The 27,862-nt window shown below is 39.3% G+C and overlaps 4 protein-coding genes and 1 long non-coding RNA gene across 5 annotated transcripts in view; 2 read left to right on the top strand and 3 right to left on the bottom strand.

Annotated features, from left to right (window-relative positions):
• The window catches only part of LOC145888774 (glucoside xylosyltransferase 1-like), an 83,672-nt gene that overhangs the window by 36,169 nt on the left and 19,641 nt on the right, over nucleotides 1-27,862 (bottom strand). The gene's annotated exons all lie outside the window — the stretch shown is intronic.
• Nucleotides 852-1,949, top strand: LOC145890387 (uncharacterized). Its single transcript, XR_014399552.1, has 3 exons — nucleotides 852-1,054; nucleotides 1,487-1,503; nucleotides 1,814-1,949. It is a non-coding gene; the product is annotated as an uncharacterized LOC145890387 (long non-coding RNA).
• On the bottom strand, nucleotides 6,881-12,124 carry LOC145888590 (gamma-butyrobetaine dioxygenase-like). Its single transcript, XM_082979367.1, has 10 exons — nucleotides 11,968-12,124; nucleotides 11,452-11,585; nucleotides 10,701-10,920; nucleotides 10,537-10,612; nucleotides 10,441-10,485; nucleotides 10,007-10,128; nucleotides 9,167-9,368; nucleotides 8,451-8,573; nucleotides 7,914-8,018; nucleotides 6,881-7,357 (listed from the first exon to the last, which is right to left on the bottom strand). The coding sequence occupies exons 1-10, from the start codon at nucleotides 12,081-12,083 to the stop codon at nucleotides 7,250-7,252; spliced, it is 1,251 nt and encodes a 416-aa protein (XP_082835493.1). The 5' UTR covers nucleotides 12,084-12,124; the 3' UTR covers nucleotides 6,881-7,249.
• LOC145888591 (gamma-butyrobetaine dioxygenase-like) lies at nucleotides 15,045-20,804 on the bottom strand. Its single transcript, XM_082979368.1, has 10 exons — nucleotides 20,672-20,804; nucleotides 19,198-19,331; nucleotides 18,631-18,856; nucleotides 18,352-18,427; nucleotides 17,991-18,035; nucleotides 17,567-17,688; nucleotides 17,197-17,398; nucleotides 16,557-16,679; nucleotides 15,929-16,033; nucleotides 15,045-15,834 (listed from the first exon to the last, which is right to left on the bottom strand). The coding sequence occupies exons 1-10, from the start codon at nucleotides 20,749-20,751 to the stop codon at nucleotides 15,727-15,729; spliced, it is 1,221 nt and encodes a 406-aa protein (XP_082835494.1). The 5' UTR covers nucleotides 20,752-20,804; the 3' UTR covers nucleotides 15,045-15,726.
• On the top strand, nucleotides 24,256-27,857 carry LOC145888655 (uncharacterized). Its single transcript, XM_082979454.1, has 3 exons — nucleotides 24,256-24,434; nucleotides 24,946-26,910; nucleotides 27,184-27,857. The coding sequence occupies exons 1-3, from the start codon at nucleotides 24,364-24,366 to the stop codon at nucleotides 27,491-27,493; spliced, it is 2,346 nt and encodes a 781-aa protein (XP_082835580.1). The 5' UTR covers nucleotides 24,256-24,363; the 3' UTR covers nucleotides 27,494-27,857.

The raw sequence follows: 27,862 nt of genomic DNA, 5'->3' as shown, positions 1-27,862 counted from the left end.
GCTTTACTTCCAAAGAAATTTGAATACGTTTCCATACAAAAATTTTATACACAGGCTAAAATATAGAACGTTGCATCAATAGGAGTTTCATATAAAAGACTTTTAAAATCGCGCAGAAAGTTCCAATGAAACCTTACGGACTCTCAGGGAGAAATTTTGCATCGTTTCAAAAGGTTCCGAGATCGTAAACGATTGTTTCAAATTAATAAAAGCGTTTCTTCGTACCCAGCGAAACCTTTTGAAACTTCCCAGTATATGTTTGACGCTTTGCTGTCTTACTCGTCATATGGTAAATATCTGAAACGGGCCAATGTGTTTGCTGAAGGATTGTGTGCATTTACCTAATGGCAAAAAACCGAAAACACCAAAATAAACTCAACGAATTTGTATCATGCGCATAACACAACAACGAGGATAAACAATTTACAAAAGAAATAAACCAGCATGGGTGCCGATAAAACCACAACTATTACCGAGTCAGGCGCCCGTACTGACAGTTGCGGCCTTTTCCGAAATAAAAACAATATTGAACTCTGGAGATTTACTAATAAATAAACTAACTTTCTATGAAATCACTTTTGGGATAAACCCAATATCGATTTACGTTTATCCCGAAATAGAGCGGATTCCTTGTACCTTCATTGATTTCTCACGCCTTCGCCAATTGATAGAGTTGTCAAGAATTCCAAAGAAACTTATAGAGAAGAATTGTCACAAAACTTCACGATCAAAAGCCCCATTTCCTTCAGCTTGGGTTCGGCTGAAACTTATCTGGAATTTTCTTTACATCCCGCTATTGATCCTTGCTATATAAAGCCAAGTGCAATCATATCGTCGTCAAAGTAGAAAAAACCAAAGCCATGAATAAGTTCCTCATCTTTGCGATGCTGTTGCTGTTAGCTCAACTGTTTGATGTTGAAGCAGGCAGGAGGAGAAGAAGAAGAAGAAGAAGGCATCATAACAAACACCATGGTGGAGGTGGAGCCGAAGGCGGAGAAGCTGGGGCTGCTGGGGGTGCTGAAGGTGCCGAAGGTGGAGCAGAAGGAGACATAAGGTGAGATGCAACATCGCATAAGAAGAACATAGATGTATTGGTGCTCGCTTAACTAAAAGTTTAATATGGACAGGTATCAAATTTTGAAAACTGTTCACAGTGTACATATAGGCTGCATACACAAGTAGGACAAAAAGAAACAAAATTTTTCTTGCATATTTTGGAAATATAAGCAGTAAGCCTTATTAACACCTGGCTTTATTACCTTGCTTCAATTGCCTGATGAATATTTAGCTGCATGTATTTGTATTCCAAGTTATGTCACAATATTAAACCGTTTGAAAGAGTATTGTTTGCTGACGGTATAAAAGTTACAAAGCCTTCTAGTAATGTTATATTTTAAGTTTAAACACATCAGCTTCCTAAATTTTGTTATAGTTTGATGTTCTTACTTTAAAACTAAAAACAAATCGTCTTCTTTTTATTTTTCAGTGACGTCATGGATGATGGTAAGGAGACTGTACAAATGATTTTCGATGAAATAAAATAAATAAAATAATGAATAAGGAACCCAAAGCTAATATGCTGAATAAATCAAGTTTTAAACACAACCGTGTTCGTATTCAGTGCTCGTATTCAAATTATTCGCTGCACTGAATGTACCCACACTACAACAGTCTAGCCACCGGATTTGGAGACGAGCAAAGTGGTATTTGTAACGTTTACCAACCATGTCCCGCATTTTAACTTTGATCTTCTTGTTCAGGATTAGTATTTTTTCAACAACGTTATATAAAACACTGTGAAAATATCTTTTAGATATGTTGGAAGACGCTTTCAAGGCAGCCTTTCTAGAAGAGATGGCAAAGGAAGAACAATAATCGCCAGCACGAGCGATACGACAAATAATATCGGATATAATATCGGATTTAATCTATTAAAAAAAAGAAAAAAAATTGGATGTTTTGTGGTTGAGGCACACATGTGGTCGGTGTTAGTAAACGTTTGGACTAAAATTTAATACGGATTCCGTTACGAATGGGATTGTCAGTGAAAACTTAACAGAATGTACTGGTTTAGTTAGCTGATGTAAAAATGTATTCGAACTGTAATTCAAACCACGATTGCCACTAAAGTAATAATAAGGCCTATATCTGACAGTCAGAGGCATTTTTCTTCTTGTTCTGTCCATCAAGCAGAGTTGCACCGCATAGTTAAAACGTCCCAGCTGCTCCAAACCTAAAGGAAATCATTATAGACAATAGATAATAGAGGTTTGTTTCTGGATCGGGAAGTATCAAAAAATTCCACGAACTTTGAATAAAAATTTGGAAACAATCCTTCAATGGGAAATACTTTTTTAATTTTGTGGACCTATTGTGTTAGAAACTGTTCATAGTTTGGGTTATCACAAAAGAAAACCAGCATAGAGCAGTGTGCGAGGGAGGATGACGTCATTCTTTCTCTTCGGAAATAGACGAGCATTTTCGGAGAAATAAACACAACATTCTATTAATGAAGTTTCGAAAGAAGAGAAATCGATTTGATTTGGTTTAAATTTCCTTTTCATTCTCATTTGCGATGAAACTCATTAGAAATTTGCGTCTGAGCAATATAAAGGGGAATGCAAGCCAATGTTTCGTCAAATCGTCTCTTCTAACGAACGACATCATGATGAAATTCGTCTTCTGCGTCACGTTCCTTCTCACAGTGCAGTTGTTTTGTGTTGAAGCCGGTTGGTTTCGCAAGGCTTTGCACATTGGTGGAAAGGTTGTCTCACACGTTGCACATCACCACGCTCATCACCAAGCTCAACAACAAGGCTACCAACCACACGGCCAACAGTATGGTGATGAGGAGAACATGAGGTAAGATTTTAGCTTAAAAGGTTATTTTTTCTGGCCCTAAAATATCAGCGATAGAGCGTCAAAGTTTATTTTATTGTTTTTAAAAAAAACAACAGTAATTTGTGCAGTTAAAAGTAATAAGATGGCATGCGTGTCTATGTATGAAGTCATTTGTGTGCTGTTGACTTGTTTTGAAAAAACACTGATCAATTTGTTCTTTATTTTGCAGTGACGACGAGAGAGATGGTAAGTTTATTAATATTGCTCGTTTTAACAGAAATAATTAAGATCACCAAATTTTTTTCAAGCTATGTTGCAAGAAGCTTTCGAGTCTGCAATTCTGGATGAAATACAAGAAGAAAAGCAATGAAAACCAACAGGTTCAAGAATATCTTTGAATTTATCTTTGAAAAAGTAGAGGACCCTGGAATTGTAACATTTATCAATTCTGTTTCTACTTCATTAAACAATACACGTTTTGCAGAAGCCACAAGGAAATCAGAAGAAAATATTTTGAAATAATCAGTTCAAAACAACGTAATAAAAGAGAAAAATTATGAGTACTTGTTGTGTTGTTTCTGCGTTGGGGAAAACAATATCACATAATTTAAAATGGAACCGAGCATGATAACCCATAGTCAGAAAACAATACTTATTAGATCGCATTATAGTTTTCCGGTCATAAACCGTACAATCCGTTGATATTTTACCAGGTGAAAGGTAACTAGCAAATAGAAACAAGGCGAGTGAGTTCTGTTTTCTGCTTTATAAGACCTCTCCCCCACATAGCACAGTTATCCAACCCACGGTTTCGAAGTATTGGGTCAGCGTGATCCAACTGCAGGCCCGCGATTCATTTTAAAACACAACTTTGTACGACTGTTGTTTTATTCGTGTAACAGCAACTTCGTACCGTAATTCCGTTTAAAACACGTTTAATAAAGATATTTCGTAGCCTAGCAACGCTAGCACGGGCATTAAACTAATGGTTTGTTATGACTCGCGAAAAAATTTAGTTGGACCACATTGTATCAGACAGTGGTTCTTAACACGGGGTCGTCAGAGCGTTGTCAGGGGGTCTGCGCCAAACTGAATATTCGCGATAAGTGCTTGGTGAAACCCTTTTTTCGAAATATGTTTACGCATTTTAACAATTCCTCTGGAAACACGCAAAATTACAGCACGTCACAGCCTTGCGAACCCCCGAACTCGAATTCTTTGGCTGAAAGCAGAAATTTTGAGAACCTATGACGTCATCAAAATATGTCCGCCACCATATTTACGTCATCAAAATAAGTTCGCCAGCATAGAAAGAAAGAAACCACCCTGATATTAGATAGCGTGACCGTTTCACATCAATAACAATTTGATTATTACGGCTTGCATTTCATTCTGTTTATTCTGTGTAGTTATTGCTTATTTTGATTTGCACGCATGGGGTCTTGGCTTTGGTCCAAATCTGAAACTGAAACCGTGAAAAAGATCTCTTATTTTATTATTTTTATTATTACCTTAGCAAGTGACGTCACTTTTCTCTTTTTGACTGCACAAACCCCAATTTAATCAACTTTTTGTGATAACAATAAGCTGGCTCATACACTGCACAAAATATAGGCATGTTTCTTTTATTTCATGCAAAGTGTGTGTAGGTTTGAGGACATAGTTAATTTTCTTGATTCATCGCCTCCATGATTTCTGTGATCAAATCCTCCTCATCTACGACTGCTGTAAAAAGAAAAAATATTTTCAATTTTTTTCTCAAAACCACCTATTTTTCCTCTGAACACAGAAAACTAAAGAAATTCCACAAAATAATATCAAAACATATTGGAGTGTTACCGCACCTTTACGATTGTCAATCATTTCGTCCCTGAAAAATAAAATAATTGTCAGTGAGTCAAACAACGACTAAACGACTCAAAGGAGTGCAGCCAATAATTACTGAAATATATTTAAAAACATAAATAGTAAATTGTGTTTCGTGGACATTAATACGCACAAGACAGATCTGTCAGTCAAATTGAGCAACGCTGGCTGATTTCTGTAGTCTTTCATGGCAATTTAACTACCATCCAACTGGGCCGAAACTTTTATGGCCAATCAAGTGACCAGCAAGCTTCGCGTCACAAAAATTATGTTTAAGCAATGAAGCCAATTATGTGTTTTAAAGTGAGCTGCGCAATGTCTGTGTTAAATGTGTGCAGTGTTGATGGTACATAATGCTAATGTTAATGTATGCAGTCGGGCTACTGAAACCAGGAACCCAAACATACCTAATGGGTGGTGGATGTTCGTGAACTGGAGTCACGGTAAAAATACGAGGTCCTCGTCTACGTCTTCGTCTTGTGTTTGGTGGTGGTGGTGCGTAGTATGTTGAGGGTGGATGGTAGTCGAAGAGGGAAACAACTTCACCTGTGATGCAGCAGATAAAAAGGTTCGTGTGACATCAAGTTTGACGTTCTAAGAATATCAAATAACACGCGCAGATAATGTTAAGATATGAGCGGCGCAATTACTTCGCTTAACCGGGGAAAGAAACACAAATATTTACGAAAGAATTATTGTTAACGTGGCACAAAACCTTTTAATATTCCCTCACCATCTTTCTCAAACTCGTCGAGTGCACTTCCTATCCTACAAAAATATAAAGTTCACCTTATTTATACAAGAGTTCACTAGTTGTGGTTCGATACTACTTTATATTCCTATACGCAATTGTTACCAACAAATTGAGCGAAACACTGGTGTATATTCGAAGCGTTTCTGTTTCAACAGTTTCAACGAGAGAAACAAAAGTCAAGTTCGTCTTTAAGACCAGTAAGCAAAATTTACTCACGCAAAAAGCGCATCTGCAGCTCGTAGAAGTCGTCTTCCTACTTCAGTTAGAAATGCATCAGATGCAACAACAAACGAAGCCAGTATAAGAGAACAGACTGCTAACCCTTTCATTCCTCTGCTTTGTCAAGTTATCAGGTGGCATGTTTGTGAAGATCCAAGCTTTTATAAAGGCATGTGGTGAAGCGCTCATTTTTTTATTTTAGTGCCTTTTTCTTTTGGGCGATTATGAATCCTGTTGCGAAAAAAAATATTATACTTAAACAATCGTGTTTTTATGTGGGTTTATTGAGCAAACTGCACAGAAAATTTGTAAAATAAACAACACAGTCAGTATAACTAAGTATTTTTTGCAACAACTCTAATTGCACTAAAACAAATAGTACACCTTCAGACATAAGTTAAAAGCCATTTTTCTAACCGAATTACTCATAAAGAGTGACTAACCAACGTCAGTGAGATCTTTTACTATGAAATATCATAGAAATATTATTTACACCAAAATGGCATCTCCAGTGCTCGTACTAAAAAAAAATAAAACAAACAAACCTATTTTTTCATGCATAAAAAATGTAATTTAATTTTGTTGTGTTTGTTTACGGCTGTTCGGTTCCCCAGAATAAAAAAATCAGAATTTACGGCGAAACTAAACGATTCTCGCTCCTTTTGTTTCATTCATTGAGAACAATGCTGTTTCCCATGGAAGTCATGCGCCCTAAAATATCACCATATGGCGTAGAAATCTGGGTGAAATAAAATGTGCAGCGCAAGGGGGTCCGAAATGTTTGAAATGTACAGCGCAAGGGGGTCCGAAATGTTTGAATTCATAGAGATTAGGAGTTGGGACCAAAACAATTGACTACAACCCTTTTCAAGCATAGTTGACACGTCAATCAATTTTATATTTTCACCAATTTTTTCAAAGTAACCTCAATAACTTTTCTATTTCTTTTTCATTTTATACAGGCGCCTGTTCTGTTATGGGTGTCATCATCAAAATTACGGACATTTGGACACTTTTTGCCATTTGATGCGGGTGCTGATTTCAACATCAAAATCCTGGAATTACCAGGGAAAAACAGGACGTCTGTTGAACCTGAGCGGGAATATTTGTAAACGCAGAGATTTCCCACTGACGAATATATCTGGTTTTGGTCGTGGGATCGTTGCAATATAATCTTAAATAGTGATTGTGAATACAGATTTATTTTCAGTTAAACAGGTTTAATAGCCGTAACACCAAATAAAGTCAATGACCCAACACCTGAATATCCTGTAAGAACTCCCTTGGAAAAAAAAGTTCACAATTTTTACGAGTGCAGGCGGAGATTATCGCCGAGGTTAGCGTTTGCATTGTTATGATTACTGCAAAAACCAGTGTCACACTACAGCGAGAATTGCAATGCATTCAAAATACGAACACTGCAATAACACAGAAATGAAACGATTATTTAAATCATTGCTACCACACAAACATTGTTAGGGATACAATTAATTTTTAAGTGGTTAGGTTAACTCTGGCTACAGGTGCGAAAACTCACGATTCTCAAGATTTTACATAACTATGGCGTGTTTAAAACGAAGAGTTATTTCCAATTTTTGGAGGGACGACTTTGACTCCAAGCTTGTGAGCAAGAGTCACGTATTTGCTTTTCAAGTCGTCAACTTTCAAGTATGTTCCCTGTAAATATATAACACGAATAGGAACCAAATCCGAATAATTCTATCTTTGTATTTTCCGCTCTGGCACATAGCTAAATATCATAAATATATAAAACTGGACACATCACGCTGATTAGCTTTATGTTGTAGTTGCAACACTAAGATGCCTTATTTTACGTGCAACGGTTAAATAGAGTTGATGCGGACGTGCTGATACCTTCGTACGTCAATCCCTACGTTTACCACCAACTTGTGTGTGACGTAAAAAGGTATGATGGGTGAATCTGTGCTAGTTCCACAGGGAAACTTATCAGGCGCTTTGTTAAAGTTCCAAATTATTTTGCATCTATTGCGCAATTAGGTTTTGAAAACAAAAAGTCGGTTAGAGTTTTGGAACGATATATGTGAGTAATCATTTTGAAGAAATGCAGATTATTGGTGCTTACCCCCAAGCATTATTTCCCACCAACCCTTAGACATACGTTAGTGCTAAGCCTTTAGTTATTCTTCTTGGTGGAAACATCACAAAATAATAAAAACAGGTCTTTTTTATCATTGGGGAGGATTTCTGCTACCTGTAGGTGCCTGACTCCCCCGTTTTCCTCAAAAGCATCACGAGCGTGAAGCATTCTCCTGTTGTTGAAAATCAACAAGTCACCACTCTCCATTTTAAATCGGTACTGCAATAAACAAAAGCAATTTTTCCATTTTGTTATTTCGGAAGCAGTTGTTTGATGCCGGAGAAAGCAAATATGTACTCGCATTGCACAGACCTTATGTAATAGTCATCGTGCTAGGATGATGGTATTGCATGTTTGGCTGGAAACCCTGAAGTAAAATTTTTAAAAGAGTTTTTGGCTCGAAACAAGTTTGCGTTCTCATGTAAGTGTTGATTCTATTACAACCACAATTACGTCGCCTCGCCCTTTAATCGAGAAGTGAAATCTATAAAATGGCATCGCTTTCACATATGGTATCGCTTTTATATAAACAAAAATGTTTTGTGCAGTAAACATCCTACGAACCTGCATTTGGCAACAAATACAATTGATGACTCCGAAAGACCAAAATCATACAAAAAACATAAAATTTATTTTTATATACTTACAAACCTGCATTACTTTTTGCCTGACGATTTTTAACATAGCTTCATGGGCCAAATAATATCTGTCAACGTCTTGTTCACGTATTTGTGGCGCGCAGTGAAGGCCGGGGTGCCAGTTCACTTCTGCCACCTGGAAACAAAACTTGTTACTTCTTATGTTTAATAACATACAAGATAAAAACGTCCAGGCCAGAAGTCGGCAATATTTAGCATGTGAAGAGACTGTTACAACTCTTGTTGCACTAAACTGAAACATACTTGGAGACTCAACACTGAGTTAGTACTCATATGTTTCATCTAATATCTTTTATCAACACAAAACCAAATTACTTTTCAGTAGACTTGCAAATCGTCTTTATGACCTGACGTCTCAATGGAGTCATGACAGTGAATTCGTACCTGTGAGTTTCTGACTTTTAAGCTCGGCCGTTTATTCTTGTTTTCTAGGTATGGAAAATCTCTTGGGCTTCACTTTTTTAATACTTTCGGCCAATCGTCGATATGTTGAGTACCAAACTAGGTACCAAACAACATAAACGAAACACGTGGAGCGCACTATGGCCAAACAACTGTTTGGGATCCAATAGCGCTATCGGCTCGGCTTTCACCCAAATCATGTTATATCAGCTCTCATTGACTATTATGGCTCTTTTGTGCATACAACTGTGGAAGTTTAAACACAGGCACTTGAGGGCATAACGTTACTGTGAAAAACTATTTGACCTTTCCAAAGTAGTCCAGATTGATCGGATATTTTTGGTGTTCAAAGTATCTTGGCACTTTTCCATCCAGATCAATGGTATCGTACAAAGACGGCACTTCAACCAATGTACGAAAATGTTGTGGAAATTCTTGCTGAAGGATTTGAACTGCTTCGAACAAATCAGCTAACTTTGATTCTCCTCCCTTCACACATTCGTCAAACCTGCAATATTTAATGCAGAAGCAATGGAGTTACATATGATTAGAATTACGAGTAGTTCAATCTAAGTGTTATGGCATTATAGCGTATTCTGCTCTACAGTTAACTCAACAAAAGGGGACTGTGTAATGTTTATAGAGTAATCAACGTATCCATACAATGTGGCTTAAGCCTGCAGAACTACTGTGCGTATTTGCTAATTAAGCTCTATGCGTAATTTGCGTGTTTGTTTGCCCCTATATAACCTGTACACTGTTTCGACACGCATGTAAACTGATTAATACGTAAACATTAAGTTTAGGTGGGAAGCTGCGCTTTAAGCCAAACAGCCTGAAGGTAAAGTAACATAAAGACAGACCCCACGAGACAGGGGTACAACCGGTGCGGCGCACCAGGGCCCCTGTCCCTCTACGGCCCACGAACATTGGTTGCCCTAAAACAAAGGGATTCTACCGATCATGTCATGTGATCTATAAAAGAAAAGGTCGAAGCACAGACACAATTTCTTTACTCTTCCTGGTCTATACGCATATTCTATTTCAAACAGTTTTGTCAGTAATATATGGACTTGGTAATTGTTTTCTCTCAATTGGTAATTTTGTTCTGACAAATGTAGTTGCACCAGGTGTATAGATGTCTACCTTACGGCGTGAAATAACTGCACTCCCGGTGCGCATTCATATTGTAGTTGATCTTGATGGAAAGGCAGTTGGAAATTGGTGAAAGCAATATTCTCCGTGTTTCGAGCTACGATATCGGACGTCTGTGGATTTAATAAATTGTTTTTTCCTCAATACCACGTGGGAAAGAAATGCGAATGATTGTTGTTTAATACTTAACGCTCTGTAGCATTTGCCCATCAGAGCAGTAGTTGGTATTTTGATCACACAGTCACTTTACTATGAGAGTGAGTCAGGTGTCTTTGTTGTATGACAAATACGTTTGTAGATATAACAATATGAACAGAATATTTAACACAAACAATAATAAATTACAACATGTTGTCGTCCACATGGTTATCAGAACACAACAAATTTCTAGGTTTATAATATTGCACTGTAGTATTGATGGGTACCTCGCCGTACGTGGTGGTCTCGATGTAGCCAAGCTGATTCGTGAACTGCAAAAGGCGTTTGGGTTAAATTGAATTGTGTATGTTGTCGAATATTACCTGAGTCACAGTCCCAAGTTCGATAGGGACGTTCTTGACAACGCAAAAGCCCCTTTCTACCACATACTTTGTCAATCTATGGAAAAAAGTCTCAACAAGTTATCGGAGCAACGTAAATATTAAGAAAATAATACGTCAATTTTTAGCATTGTTAAATAATTTACTTGAACAAACCACGATCCAGGTCCCTCGTTATCTCTCCATTATCCATTTGGGGAATTCCTCGTTCTTTTTTCGTTATGTTGGGAGTTATGACGTCACGCTCATCTATTTTCTTAGCAAGACACACGTCACAGTAGCATTTCGCTCTCAACCAATCGACTGGGTGGCGGGTCACGTGGTCAGAAGGGACGTCCCCCTTGTATTCCGTTCGAAGTTCGACCCCTAACAGATTATGGAAAGAATGTTTGGACGGAACGCAATACTCGTACATGATATACGTGATACAGGGCGAAAGACGCCATTGGTTCCCAAGCATTTGCTTGGTCACAGTATACTGCAATGTGGTTCATATGTGGTAGTTCGTAAACTAGTTAGGTATCTGACTGATTGACGTCGTCGGCATTCCGAAATATACATTTGGTTTAATCAAGCGATCATATTCAAATGCTACATTTACAAATAACTTGTTGACATTCAGATTTCGAAAAATGTTTACATTCAGATTTCGATTTCAATGAGGACCGTATAAACACAATGGAGAAAGCACATATATGTCATATATGATACCAACCAAACTATTTTTTTCATTACAAATATTTTGCCGACAAAAAAGTATTTGTAGAGAATTCGAAACCGCGCATATATTGTTCATACTAGCAAGGTAGACGTCATTTGAAATTTTCAAACAACAAAGAAATGTTAATCATCACTCTTAATTCAACAAACTTCAGTGCTTAAATGCAAACCTCTCACCATCTTCAGTGAAGTGGGCATCACTGATCGTCAAACCGTCCTTGAATTTAAGAATGTCTACTCTGTACACTCCAGAAAATGGTGGCCGGCAATCGTCACACCGGCAATTGTAACGAAGCCATTTGGCGTGAAACCTGTAATAGGTAAAAAAAAAACAATGATACTTTATTGATCTACTTCAATAAGCGGACATCACACTTATGCGAAATGTTAAATAAAACTACTACCAGTTATCAAATACGGAGGAACCTATTTCAACTGAAACAAGAGTAGTGTTAGCTGCCTACTTCATGTGAAACAAAACCCCACCAGGCCCTACGAAATTGGCTTGACGGCCGATTTCAACTTATATTAGAGTGTATGGTCAGAATGCATGGTTACTTACACAAGAATGCATGGTCAGACTACATGGTTACTTGTACAAGAATACATGGCCACCTATACTAGACTGGTATGGTCTAAATGCATGGTCACTTTTGTATGAATGGTCGACATATTAGAATGCATGATCACTACCTGCTTACATGAGAGTCCTTCCAAAGAACCTCACACACATTTCCATCCAGGGAAACTTGCACACATTCAATGGTCGCCATGACAACAGTAGCTTTCGTGAACACCTTGTCACACATCGAGCAATAACCTCAAGCATATAACCCCCCCTAAAACTATAGAAACTAGCAAAACATTCATAAGGAAAATTTGAACATAGTGTGACTTCATATAAAAAATAGTGTGACTGTTGGTGTGTACGAAACACGTGACTGACAACATCACATCAATAGCTTCCGAACATGGCAATACCGCAGTACAATAAAACGTTGCTATTTTTATTGAACCAATAGCCTACCATGGTAATGTGGGACAATCGTAACAATTATTAATGCAATATTGAATATGATTACGGTTACATTATTTCAACAAAGTTTAACCTATGATTTCAACTACGTGGAGCAATTATCAGCAATTGGAAACAAGTACTGGTACCAGAATGACGAATTATCTCGTAAGTCGCGCAAACCATCGTACTGGTATTTTGCAAACCAGTACTAAACACCTACTTCTGTCTGGTTATTTGCCAAAGCGTAATTTACAAAGCGCCCACCAAATACCAATGCCTTTCAAGCAGTTTGCATACATTGTCGAAACTGTGAATAATTTAAAACTTTTAGAAGTTTCAGTTTGAAGTCAGGTGCTTTTATCATTCACACTGAAAAATCGATTTCGCCTGCACGGGCATCCTCAGTTTCTTATTCAAAAAGAACCAGCCTTGTCGGAACAGCTTATACGTGTCCAACGCTTTCCTAACATAACTCGTTAATTCAACGGATCGAAGGTTAACATGGACGAACTCTGCAACCATTTGTAGAGAAACCCGCAGTTGGTCAAAATCACAAATTATATTTTATTTATCTACTTATCAAGCAGACATCACGCAAAAAGTTTACCAAACTGCTGTTAAATGAAATTACCAACAGTTATCAAATTAGCAGGAAAGCAAAACCACTTTCACAGAAGTAATTAAAACAAGAGTAATATTGTCTACATCCTGAGACGACTGCGACAATTGTCAACGTTGCTAAGCGTCGCATCCACATGTCGCAAGTGACAGCAACAACATCATTCTAATCTACAAGAAATGTGCTCTAATCCACAAAAACTGTACAAATAAATCCTTTGAATGATTTGCAAGCTTTGTACAGGATGGGAAATGGCAGCGTAGGGACCGAAAAATGCTTTTTTACCTTAAAATATGTTATGTGCTTAGAACATACCTAAAGGTTTTATATATCTTTAATACAAACAAAATAGCCAATGCAATGGTTGAGAACTTCATGGTACAGACGTTTCGATTGCTTTCTACAATCATTTTAAGTGTAGAATGAAGGCGATCCGCAAAATGGTACGGTGAAGTTACGATAAGTAAAAAAGGGGGGAGTTGAATAAGCGCAATTGTTGAGATTAGAAGCCGAACAGAGTTGCCTATGATAGTGATAAAAACAAAGGGTTGTTGGGTTCTTAAAGTCGACCTTGTGCGTTGGATTAGCCATAACAAAACTTAACAAACTTAACAAAGACGTGAACGCGAACAAGTTTGTCATTCTATTGGTGCCATTTTATTTCGTGTGTTTATTATCTAGTTACGTATAAGTAATAAGTTGATGCATTTCGACCTCTTGTATATATTGGGCTCCACACACACTTACCGCCGGCAAAATCTTTTTATCAGATGACGTACAAACGTCAGCTCGTAAGTTGAAACAAAACCGACTATACAAAGCACGTGTGCGCCTTAGAGCTCATTTGTACAGCTGGTTACTGATGATATTTGAAACAAGGTACACTGTCTGCAACTCACTGATCCTTGTTGTCTCAATTACTTCTACATAGTTCAGTGGTTCCCAACCTTTTTTTGTCCTGTGCACCCTTTTAGTCGATATTCAAATCTAATTCCTCCCCTACAAATTTAGTTTGCTAAAATATCGTTTACATTAACATTTTATTTTAATTCTTAGAACAGAAATTAAACTAAGAGATTAATATTGTGACACAAATTCCCCCCTACAAATTACAAAATTCTCCTCTAGTGGGGAATTCCCCCCTGGTTGGGAACCACTGACATAGTTGAAGAAACTGCGTACTATATAATCGAAACAGTATCCTGAACTTCAAGGAGTCGCGCCTGTGAAATGCATTGTTACGTAAAATGCTGAATCATAAAAACACTGCGCAAAGACCGTGACACTATTCGCTGTAGCGAACGACTACAAACTATAAGCATTTAAGCTGCTTTTTACTAAGAAGTTATCACAAAACTTTTAACATACTGAATATTAAACAGTAGCAACACGTTTGTTGACCTGCGCCAAGTTGGTGGTTGTAAAATTATTCCAAGAGACAACAAGATTATCACAAACATAAATGATTTGCCGTTCGCCACACACTGAGCTTTTTGTATGTTACTGAATTTCCATTAAGCTGCACGGATTTGGTATTTATTACCATTCTAAATGTGCGCAAAATAGCTATGATGTTACGTGACTAGCAACGACCGTACTAACACTACCGTAAACCCAATGCACTGTTTTCAACTTCTGTTTGCACGCTCCGTTGGCTACGTCATTTTTGCTTGGCATACCATTCTGGCTACGTCAAGTTCTGTGCTTGGCATACCATTCTATTCGTTTGTGCCGTCAACAGCCAATTCATATCGACAAAGGAAAACGTGGAGATTGCTTGGCTCCGTTGTCAGTGAACCCTACGCTACGAAGGTTTACAAACCTTTTTCAGCCCGCATTCCACTCTTGCTGAACATTTTTATTCGCGCACCTTTTGTGCAGAGGAAATTAGTGTTCATGCAGATTGCATCTACAGCAATAGTTAGAAAGGTAACGCCGATATGTCATTTTTGGGGATATGTATCGGGCGCTTTACCAAACCAGGACAGTTTAGCGACCAGTAAAGGCTATGTGCGCCTCAAGCGGTTGCCTAATTTGCCTTATATGGATGCACCGGCCCCGAATTTATTTTTCGCTGCCGTCAAACCCTCTACACGATTTCATGCCAGGCTGCACATAACACCCAGCATGATTTTACCGGTTAATAATTTTTATGGTGGTTACAAAAAGTTAAAATATAATCAATCAAAAAACGATACGTTTTGTCCAAAGGCGTTGCAAATTGTACTTGAAATTATGACATCACAATTCATGTTGAATAAGATATACAAAATTGCAACCAATGTTATTGCGATAGTGGATGGAACGTGTAGGCAAGAAAAGTTATTATCAAAACACAAGATAATCACGTAGATCCCACTGGGTAAAATATGTATGCAAAATGTTTTCAAGTCAAAACTAATTAACGGCAAGATGTCAGAAAATTGTATTGTGTCGGAACACTACGAAGCGAATACTTGGGAGAGGTTGCATATTAGGGCCTTTTGGCATCACTAAATGTTAAATATTAAATGACTCCAACATGCCTGGACAATCAATATTTTTAACTTACGAGTACTGGCGGAGAATGATGAACAGGCTGGCGTTAAGTAATGGTAAAACTACTGTAAAGAAATATTACACGCACAAGCGTGGATTGCTACAACAACCAAATAAAAACACTTGAAGACAATTTTTATAACGAAAGTACACAACACCTTTAGTCCAAGTAACATTAGCAGATGCACGTTAAATTTAAGCGGTTAGGTTAACTCTGCATATATAAGGGCGATTTGGAATGCACAATTTTAAAGATATTTGCATTACAATGGCGTGTTTAAAACGAAGAATTATTTCCAATTTTCGGTGGGACGACTTTGACTCCAAGCTTGTGAGCAAGGGTCACGTATTTGCTTTTCAAGTCGTCAAGTTTTAAATAAGTTCCCTGCGATAAATAAACAAACAACAGATTTGCACTGAGCCCTATAGTTGAGCGTTGTGGTTTTTGTTTAATATGATGCTGAAACATGACTGTGTACCTGCAGGTGCCTGGCTCCCCCATTCGTGACGTAAGCCTCACGAGCGTGTAACATTCTCCTGTTGTTGAAAATAACCAGGTCCCCACGCTCCATTTTAAATCGGTACTGAAACAAATTAAAGAAAAAATGCTCCTTAAAACTTTTCGAACAAGATTTTAATACAAGCAACTAAGCCGCAATGATGAGAACTAATAGGTAAAATCAAATAATGCTATTTTTGCGCAGAACACCACAACATAAGTAAACTACAAAGAAACGTTAGAACAACATGGACACCGATAAAACTTTACAGGTTATCGACTAAGGTCGAAACAGTGACTCTGTCTGAGTTCATTTAAAGATTTTTTTTTATTGGAAACGGAAAAGTGAATTTGATGAAAATGTGTTCCGACCTCCATTTGTGAGAGGTCTTGAGCTTGGTAAAGTCTATTAACGATGTCAGACATGATATCATTGTGCATAATCGTAAAAATTGCTTTGTTTTCACAAAACCGAAAATATTCCCCAAAGAAAAATGTCGAGGTTTGAAATAGTGGATAAAGTCCTACAGAAACTTAACAAATAACTGAAGAAATAACAAAAAGCTAGATTATTTCAACATCTTAAAAAAATCAGGTTTTTGACAAACCTGAATTTCTTTTCGCCTGATGATTTTCAACATAGCTTCATGAGCTAAATAATATCTGTCCACGTCTTGCTCACGTATTTGTGGCGTGCAGTGAATTGCGGGATGCCAATTTACTTCCACCACCTTGAAACATAACGTTGTCAGTTCTAACGTTAAGGTTCATTGACATCGCAGCCAAATGGATCAGCTACTTTTTTCGGACAAGTTGAAGCGAGATATAAAAAATCAAGCTCCCGGTGAGGTTTGAACTCGCGATCCTCGGCTCACAAAACCCCATGCTCTACCGACTGACTGGGAGCTCAGCAGTTTTGACCTACAGGGTCATCGCTAGTCAACGCAAGCGTCAGTGATGAGAACTAACAATACCATTTAATTCGCCGTGTCCGTATCTGGTCTATACCTATAATGCTTTTGTAAGAGACTGACTAGTAAACGACTTTGTTAGCACGAGCTACTAGTCAGTCTCTTGCAAAACCAGTGCAAAGCATTATCGTGACAATACCAGCAGGCCGCTTTACTTGTCATGTCGAAACGAGATAAATAAACGGATTGGGACCCCAACAAGTTTAAATTTTGAAACAGTGAATTTAGACACGAGCGTTATTACTGCAACGTTAACACTGTACAAATTTCTACAGACCTTTCCAAAGTAGTCGAGATGGATCGGATATTTTTGGTGTTCAAAGTATCTTGGCACTTTTCCATCCAGATCAATGGTATCGTACATAGATGGCACTTCAACCAATGTACGAAAATGTTGTGGAGATTCTTGCTGAAGGATTTGAACTGCTTCGAACAAATCAGCTAACTTTGATTCTCCTCCCTCCACACATTCGTCAAACCTGCAATATTTAATGTAGAAGCAACGGAGTGAATGATGAGCAGTGGTCAGCAGAAAACCTGGCAAAGACGCTATTCGATACCAAGTATTTGTTGAGTCACAGTGCGCTACACAGTGGATATAGGTGTACTACAGCTTGTTATATAATGGTTCATGAATATAGCGTTACTTTATTGCATGTAAAAGCTGCACTCCTGGTCCGGATTCGTAATATATTTGATCTTGGTGGAAAGGCAACAGCAAGTTGGTGTAAGCCGCGTTTTCAGAGTCTCTCGCATACACGTCAAATATCTGACATTGAAAAGTTAAAAGAATATGTTTTTTATTTAAACAAAGAATAGAACTCAGAGAATCAAAATATAAAAATACAATTGCTTGTTGCTAACAACTGGTGTCGTATACCCAACCATTAACCCACGATATTTCAAAAAAGATATTTACTTTATATCAACTCATGCCATTGGATTTTCTTGTACAAATAATAACAACATGATAATACAAACAGCGCAAGTAATTATGAATTTGATACTACGTTACGTAGTTATGACGTAATATATGTCGGTGATTTTCACCGTGATATTGAATTTTTATACCTCGCCATATGTTGAGGACTCGATGTAACCAAGTTGCTTCGCAAACTGCAAAGAAGATTTACTGGTAAATACGTCATCAGCAACAACGAATCTCCTGTCTCGTTCAAATTAACAATACTTTCTAAAACTTTCCGATCCGCAACTTATGAAACAAACGTGCGATTGAAGAAATGTGCACAAACGTGATATAAATCTCAGTACAGTTTGGTGCGACTATAGACAATCTTGCCTGATAAAAACCCATGCTTCTCCACATAACGATGGATAACGTTCAACAACTTATGAAAAAGCGTACGCATAAATTACGTAGCTCGTGTGGCTACACTGCCCTGTTAATTGAAGTCTGACATCAAAATATTACCTCAACCACAGTGCCAGGTTCAGTAGGAACGTTCTTGACTACACAGAAGCCCTTCTCAACCAAACACTTCGTCATTCTATGAAATAATTTAAGCAATAAAAAATGCTAAAATAGGCGTTGGTCGTTAAGTTAGCAGTGCGTGGATTTCCGCAAGCAGTTATATATTGAGTGCACGGTAACTGATAAATATGAGGAAGGACGGTATTTTACTTTAGCAGTTTCAAGGTTATTGTAAACTTATTTATTAATATCAATTTTCTGTAATGTTAAATAATTTACTTGAACAAACCACGATCCGGGTCCTTGGTTATTTCCCCATTTTCCATTTGGGGAATCCCCCGTTCTTTGTCGTGACATGTTATGTTGGGAGTTATGACGTCACGCTCATCTATTTTCTTAGCAAGACATACGTCACAATAGCACTTGGCACTCAACCAATCGACTGGATGGCGAGTCACGTGGTCGTACGGGACATCACCCTTGTACTGAGTTCGAAGTTCGACACCTAACAGATTAAAGTTATTTTTCAATAAACAGTTGAATCCCATGATCTTCTATCCTAATTAAGAGTGGGAGACGATTAAGAAATGCCCAAATGCACCTGAGCTTGGTTCTTGTAGCAAAAAAGTAGCATTTAAAGTCATTTGAGCGAAAGCATATTTGAAATGTGGATTCCTGTGGCTAAAGCAACTTTAAAATACCTAAACCCAATCACAAGTAAAGATGGTAACCTTGCAGACATATAATTTTGTTTGAGTCAAGCCAAACAGTGCACAATCCTACAATCGGATATAGTAGCCCTTATCCAAGTCAACAAAATTTAGTGCTTAAATTTGAACCTCTCACCATCTTCAGTGACATGAGCATCACTGATTGTCAAACCGTCCTTGAATTTAAGCACGTCTACTCTGTAAACCCCAGGAAATGGTGCTCGGCAATCATCACACCGGCAATTGTAACGAAGCCATTTGGCGTGAAACCTACATTACACAAAATTATTTTATACCTCAGTAGCCAGGCAACATGCACAAACATTTAATAAAAAAACAAAAGAAGTGACTTAAGCGTTCTATGAATACATTAAAGTAGCCTACTTATGGTGAACATTATACCCTTGAATACATGGTCACTTATACCAGAATGCATGGTTACTTATACTAGGTTGTATGGTCAACTTATATTAGTGTGCATAGTCATTATACCAATATACATGGTCAACTTATACCAGAATGCATGGTAACTTATACTAGTGTCGCCGCACAACACATGTATATTCTAAAAAAGGTCCAAAGCGTATAACTATCTTATGACCGAGAGTTAAAACCAAAGTCATTGTAATCACGCGTTCAACGCATGTCCAATAAAACGACATGGGAAAAAAGAAGAACTCATTTCCGGTTTAGGTCAATTCCTGACCGGACAATTTAATAGGAAAAACCTGCCGAGCTGGTGGCAGGTGAAAAAATTTTAGCCGGTAGAAGCAGCCACATTATAGTTGTGTTATAAACCATGTAATTTGGGCAATGAAGTCATATAGGTAACTTAGGCAACCAAACTAACTACGTAAATCAAGTTGAAATAATTACAGGCATTTCTTTGGCAAATAATAAATAAAGGTTAATTTAAACACAAGTACTTCTTTCGCAAATGATAAATAAAGCTAAAATAAACATAACTACTTTCAGTTATTCTGAAAACAAAGTCTACCTATATATAAATAACCTATTAGGGCACTTAGTTAATTAAGCTATATAAATAACTGACGTAATCGACCAAATCGGCCACCTTCAAGTTGCATTCAAGTTGCGCAACAACTCCAAATAAGGCATCAATACGTGTGGCCAACCGCAGACTAAATAAGCAGAGCAACTAGTGCCTGCCAAATCGGTGTGTTTTAAATGTTGCTGTACTGTACTTGGATTTATTCGTTGGATTATATCAATAAATGGATTTATGAACAACTTTGGACTGGCTTGAAGCTTGGTGGATGTATGTGTTTAGTCGGGAGTTAGATTATTTAGAAGACGCACAGACTTGTGTAAAGGAGTTCTTTAACCCCAACAGTAAACCTTGAGATAGAGAAGGCAAGTTGCCTACGAGGCCGAGTTGCCATCGAGACTCAGTCGGATCCTTTGGGTGCGAGGCCCGAGACGCAGTCGCACCCCTCGGTCACCCAGCGGGGACATACCCCGACAACTGGTAAACCGACACTAGGTTGTATGGTTAACTTATATTAGTGTGCATAGTCATTATACCAATATACATGGTCAACTTATACCAGAATGCATGGCCAACCTATACCAGAATGCATGATTAATACCTGCTGATATGAGAGTCCTTCCAAAGAACCTCACAGACATTTCCATCCAGGGAAATTTGCACACATTCAATGGTTGCCATGGCAACAGCACTTTTTATTAATGCTTGTCACACCAAGAACAGCAACTTAAGGCCTTTAAAAGTAAAAACATGACATGTGAAACGAACCTAAAATATTTATAATTAATTAAGCTACTGCAGTGATGGGCATAATAGGTAGAGTTTCACTCTTAATTAAGTGATAATTGTTAGTCCTATGAATCCTAAGAAGGGGAGTTCACAAACCGTGACCATATTTGCTACAGCGAACGATATAACGATAGGCATGCAATCAAAACCAGAGACTACGTTAATATTGTTCAGTGGCGGCTCGTACACAAAAGCACTACGGAATTGCAGCACTCCTAATTCCACCCGGTATTGTCGCTAATGTTTAAAATAGCAAAGATTTATTTGAACCTTGACCTCAAGTTTTGAAATACCAAAATGTTTTTTGTAGGATCAGTGGTCAATCCTTTGAGAAATTGAACAAGTGATCAGAATCCTGCTCCGGATATTCCAAAAATTCTCATTGTAATTCTACACATGGCTTAAAAATAATAGTGTGTGTACGTGCACGGACCCTGCAAACACAACTAGAACGCAGGCAGAGTATAGCCGCTGCACACAAGATGCGGTTGGCGGTTGCGGCCATCGATGCGTAACAATCGCGGTTTTGACTGATTTTCAGAGTGGGTTTTGTTGTGGCGGAGGGAGAGTTTCTCCCGCGACCTTCTGGCATCCGGCTCGACGACAGACCTTTTTATCGCACTTTACTGTAAATGCTGTGCTACCTGTTCACATAATATGACACACAACTAAACCCGACATCAACGAACTAAATGGAACTCGCTTATTAAACAGGAGTAGCAGTTCCTCGTTCAGTCAACAACGCGCTCGGCTACTTAACTGTAGCCGCCTGATATTGCAACGTGTCTTTCTATTCAATAAAATAAGCGTGCGTACAGTGTCACATTAGTAGCCTGTGGTAAAAACACACAGACGTAAGTTCAGTTATAGCTGGCAACTAAAACAACCCCAAACCCGCAGACTTACCATAGGCCACAACGAACAATGCATTAGATGATCATTCCGCTAACATTTAGTTTTCAAATTTTGTGTTTTGTTCGAATTGTGTCGAAGACAGGGCCACTGTTTCGACCTATCAGGTCTCACCAATGCAGCTGACTACGGCAACTGTTGTGCGGTATACTAACAGTGACGATGTAGCCGCCGTCATCTTTTGGGCTACTTATAACATATACTGTCGGATCGAATGCTTGCCGTATGTTGCCTTTCGCTAAAACAGGTTTAGGCCGACACCACATCTGATTGGATATAAGTTAGTTTTCGGTCACCAGCAAATACTGAACAGTGCGAACATAAACGCTCTGCATCAATGCTTCCCAGTGCTAAAAGTAAGGAACGGTCCGTATACCCCGTTCTGCAGAATGGTTAAATAATTATTGCCGGTACGTCGTTTCGGCAAGAATTCAACCGCAGGTGTGTTCCAAATAATTATGAGAAACTCAAATTATTCGCTAACAGAAAAAATAATACAAACTATATTGGATCAGTGAACCAAGCTACCCTGACATGCTGTCGATCGATTACCGCTCTTAAGATGTTATCAGAAAACAATCCGCACCAGGGCAACAGCGGTGCACAGCATACATTGACGCAGCAAAACAGCTGTCACGTGGTGTTTGCCAGTTATGACCTTTGCACTTTGCCTTGTCCAGCTTTATCAAGGACAGCAATCTCCCTGGCATTGTGCCGGTTTTTGACTTATTTCAAAGAAACATGCAAATTTTTGGTCTATTTTCATTACATATCGACTATTGTATTAATAATATTGCGCGGTTCTATACGTGTTTTGGACCGAACCGCGTGACTAAATAACAAATATTTACAAACGACCTCTGACCGCCTCCAAAAAGGTTATTTCCAATAGAGCTAAATCGCAATGTCTTTCAAAATTACAGTTTCTGAAACAAATTCAATGCCGACATGTAACTGCAGCGCGTATATTATGTGATTCTAACATACCCCAAAAATGTCAACTACTTCAACACCACAGCTGCTGCAAAACTAACTTGGGCAACAAATCCTTGCAGCAGAACCCGGTGTTCATTGTTCCGCATGGTTAACCTGTCAAATGACCGGACACTATAATGTAAACACGCTTCGTACATCGGATAAATAAACAAACATTGTGGCCGAGATCGAACGGTCATAATAACGACATCATACACAACAACTCAGTTGCGCCACTTCGACGTGAATTACGGAGTTGGCATTTTGATTGTTTTTGCTTTCGCCTGCCCGGTAACCTAACGTCCAAAACGGCTTGTCGCAACCCCAGTGCAACTGGCTGTGATCCTACGGCAGGCGGAGAGTAATCGAGAGTAAATCACCTTAACCTGGGCGCCTGACTCGATAACTCCAATCCGTGCCCATGCCATTTTATGTTTCACGTTTATTATTTAAGGGTAACACCTTGGCGTGCATTTAAAACAGACAAAAGGTTCTTACAAAAATCAGGATCTAGTTATAAAGACACAGCTGAGCAACAAAGCCAAACAACTGACGTCTCCACATGGTTCTCCGGTCCCGGTAAGGATTTCTACTTAGTATATACGACGACTTGACCGAAGCTTCTACCGCTACTACCGCAAAGCAACAGCACCATCGAACAGCCCACATTCACCAGCACTGCTACCAAGTGTATATAAAAAAATAAAAGCAAACCTCTAGAGGTCGCTACCGGTGTTTGTACGACTTTGTTGTCGCACACCTAAAATAAGCAAATATTCGTGTACTATCTCAAGTAAGGAATTTGTTATGTCTGTTCTATAATCTGTTTTTTATTTGTATATTATTGTTGATATAATGTTGCTGCCAGGCATATTATATTTTGGCTGCATCAGTGTAAGTGTCCGACCCATATGCTATAGTACGACACCTTATCAGGATTCCTATTCAGGTAAATATGGGTTCGAATCCCGGTGTGAAACCAAAAATAACGTTAAATAATAAACAATCATCCCCAATAACGTTGTATCACTTCACCTTTTATTCAAAGAATTGTATAACTTATAGTTCGCCATAGGCAGTTGGTAAATGATGCTTTTATAAAAAGGTCTGTGGCCTCAGAAAGGTGGGAAACCCTCATTGATCTAAAGGGAAAAACATTCCGAAGATTTTCTGCTTAAGGAATGCTGCAAACCCGCCTTTAACCCTAAGACTTGCAGCAATGGTTGATCGACCAGAACGTTAACAGCGCTGTTTACTCTGTATTCAGTGACAGTCGCTCGCGCGCAAAACGTAACGAGTCCCGAACGAAAATAACAAACACAATCGAAGGAGCGCGCGCGCCCTTTACTAAGAAGCTTTCGTTTGAATTAAAACGCTTGTCGAACAAGTAATGGAATAAAAGTGACGACACGTGACCCCGGAGTGTCGCGTTTCAGCTTCGACCGAACGTTCGTCACATTATCCAGCTGAGGACAATTCAGCACTTTCTCCGTAACGAAACGAAGCTTTTCACGAGTGGTTGAGGTTTAATTGAGTTTCTGCAACCGCAAAAGACGTGTTTTCGGCTCGGTTTTGTTTAGTTGGGAGAGGTGGTGTTTACAATTTGAAAGAACCCAGATGGCCGCGAAAGCGAAAAGAAAGACTCAACTGAGCTACGCTGAGGATTGGGCTGCTGCAACAAGATACAGGTATCATAATGTGGAAAGTCCAGATTCCATTTTAAGCTAATCGAAACGATGATTCAAAACAAACAACGTAGAATTTTTATGAAAAATGGGCGGTGATGAACGTAGCAATTTTCGCCACCTCATCTGATCATAACGGCATAATATTAGCAGCAATATATGTTAAGAAATGTGTGTACTTCCCATCCTTAAAATAAACTAATTGAGATGGTACATTTATAAACCTTTTCAATTTCACTGAATATTCTTGCTATTTTTTGCCTTACACACGTAACATATAGAATATATCAACACAACAACTTTAATTCGGCTTGAAATTCCACCAATTGTGCAAATTTTTTACGTGTAGTGTTTCCATGGCTATGCCCAGAAAAACGAAGAATGACATTTTTTGTGTGCAGCATTTCGTTAGAGAAATTATATTGGGTGCGAAACGCTTTTTTGGTATATACTTCTCAAATAGTAAAACAATCAAGTTCTTATAGCTTCAACAACCTCTGTTTTACTTTTAAAGGCGTTTGCAGCCGAGTGGCGTCAACTTGAAAGTCAAACTTGGAAAAAGCGATGACGTCATAACGCTTGAGGGTGTGAATCCGAGCGTGACCGTCAGTCAAATCAAGGACATGATTTTCGACTCGGCGGGAATTCATCCATGCAGGCAGAGGATTTTCCTGGGAGGTTGTGACGTTCAATCGGACGAAAACCTGCTCGAATATTTCCAAACGTCCCACGATGTTAACACACGTTGTTGCCTTCAACTCCGTTGCTTCATTCCGCTTTTGATATCGACGACAACGTGTCCAGGGCCTTTGCTGACCGAAGTAGAAGTGGCGCCGTTGAACAACGAACCGGTGGCCGAGGTCAAGAGACGGATTCGCGACAAATTTCGCATCGAAACCACCAAGCAACGTTTGCACTTGCACCCGGATGCCATGACAACCTTTTCTCGCCGACTGCCGCTAGGTGACGCTAGGTTACTGAGTTCTTATCTTGACCCGGGGGCGAACGATAATTTTCTGGAGCTCATCGTGGTCGATGACACGAAGTCGGCAAAGTTAGTCCTTCTCAAAATTCCCCTGAAAGTATTGGTGGCCTACAACTTTGGTGACAGTAGCGGCGATGATAATGACGACAATGCATACGATGCGAAGGAATCAAACCAACCTGTTACGCCACCAACGCCACCACAGACTCCAGCAAGCGGATCGTCGCAATTGAATGTGCAGCAATACATAGAACAGGTGAACAAATCACAACCGCGATACGAAACCTGGTGGTTCACGTTGCCCGTTTCATACGACGCAATTATAAAACGCGATCCTTTGGTTAAAGACATGTCCTCCCTTGTAACAAAGACCCTACTGCAGCACCCTTTACTCAAAGATAAGCAAGGGGACTTGGCATTGAAGTTTGTACCGGTTAGACGGTTGTTTGGTGGCGAAGTGTTGGACCCGGATGGGCCGATTTATGACGTATACGGTGTGAGATCCGAGGAAATGTTAATGCACGTTGAGGACCTGGAACTAGATGCCAGGATAAAATCACCTCCCCGACTCGGCCTTGCGGATAATTTAGAATCCGCCCAATGTCAGCCGAAGCTGATGGAGCCGTTGAAACCTTTGGTGAGTTACAACGAAGCAACCAACCTTCACACAACGCCCTTCGATCCGTGTCGCTTTGTGTGGAAAGTTCCGGCATCTGGTCCGATTGATTGTGGAGCGATGCCGTCATCTACATTCGAAGTGAGCGCCGTATCCTACTGCCGGGCATACGGATCTTGGGACATCCCCGAACATGCAAAAACTTACGTCGAAATTGACGTCGAAGGATCGTGCGATGTCGGCGACTTGGGTCTGGAAGCAGTTGTGGGCCGAGACACGAGTAGAACCCTGGGACAAGATTACGATGTTGACGTCATGTTCGACAAGCAGCAGCGCCAAGTGTTTGGTGACTATAACGGAGACGGCAACCTTGTATATTACGTACACCACACCTTTGAAGTGACCATTCTGGGTCCAGTAAATGCGGGAACCAGGGCTCGCGAATCCCAGCGTCCGTCGGTGCCTTACTTGGGCGAGGAGACTAGGGTTTGGCCGTTTGAAAGACGACGCCGATCCACAGCATTAGAAAAAATGCGCATGGGACAACGGGGAAGCCCCGTTCTCTTGAATCCTCCACCGCTACGGATAAAACCACCTGAAAATTGCGTTCTCAAGACAACGCAAGTCGACAACGACCCAATAAACCCATCGTGGGATGAAGGTCGCGATTTAAGCAAGATCAATGTCAACGAATGGTATTTGGATAGGGAAAGGGTGAGTGACGTCATGCTGCCGGGTATGAGACGGGGAGTGACGTCATCGAGCGGTGCTGGGGTGTCTGCTTTCACCAACGCGTGTAGGAGAGGGGTTTCAGTGGAAGGACGTCCTTACGTCGCCTTTCAGTTCAAGCGACAACTCGGAATTGTAACAACGTCCAGGTTTGAAAACTGTGTTCATATTTGAAACTATTTAATTTTCTGTGGTTACGTCATCGGACTCTCAACATGCATATTGGGTTTTATGACCAACATATTCGGGGGCTTCGTGGCTAATTATAAGCAAATTAGACGCGTGTTTTGAGGTTAGAAACGTTTGCTTAACAATATCTTATAGCTTTGGTGTTCTAATTCACACTAACTATAAATTGCTAAATACAAAATTATTATTTTTCTCTGCACTACACACATTATTACGTTTCAACTTTATATTAGGATTGTCAACCCGAATAACAACCTGATGGATTCGATTAGGAAATCTCTGGACTTTCGAATCCAGGCTCAATTCTATATCTGCCACCTGGTGGCGGATCCGAAACCACCCGCCGAGAAATCTCCGTTCACAGTGCGGGTGCGCCACCTCGTGACGAGAGTTGATCACGTCGTGGACCAACCGGATCACGTGACCCACTTCGAATCTCCCGAGGTCGGCATGGAAACGACCTTGAACGTCGCCCTGGCAACGAGCGCGTGGCGCAAGTCGAAGGGACTTCCCCTTCCGGAAACCGAGGACTTAAATCGTTGAAGTTGGATTCCATTCCTTCAACGAAACTTCCCGCAAACTTGAAAGCTAATTACGGTTTAAAAAGGAACTTTGTGTTTTGGCAGATTGGATGAGGAAATCTTTGCTCTCTGTCACTGGACGATCTGCCTTGTACCTATGTAACAACCCACAGGCATTCGTCCTCTGCTGGCTTTTTGTGCATTTGGCTACCTTTATCTTTTTTTTATAATTTTTTTGTTTTTTTATAAATCTTCCACATTGAGAATGATTGTAGTTGTAATCGAAACGTCTGTAAAATGGGTTTCGTATCAGTTACATGGCTATATTGTTTTTCTGCAGAGTAAACTGTTTACAATTCTCGTAAATATAAACTGTAACCAAATTGGATTT

Source organism: Ascidia mentula, chromosome 2 (genome assembly GCF_947561715.1).
Source record: "Ascidia mentula chromosome 2, kaAscMent1.1, whole genome shotgun sequence".
Taxonomy (NCBI): domain Eukaryota; kingdom Metazoa; phylum Chordata; class Ascidiacea; order Phlebobranchia; family Ascidiidae; genus Ascidia; species Ascidia mentula.
The sequence above is the reverse complement of the archived record's forward strand: the minus strand, read 5'-3'. Positions and strand labels throughout refer to the sequence as shown.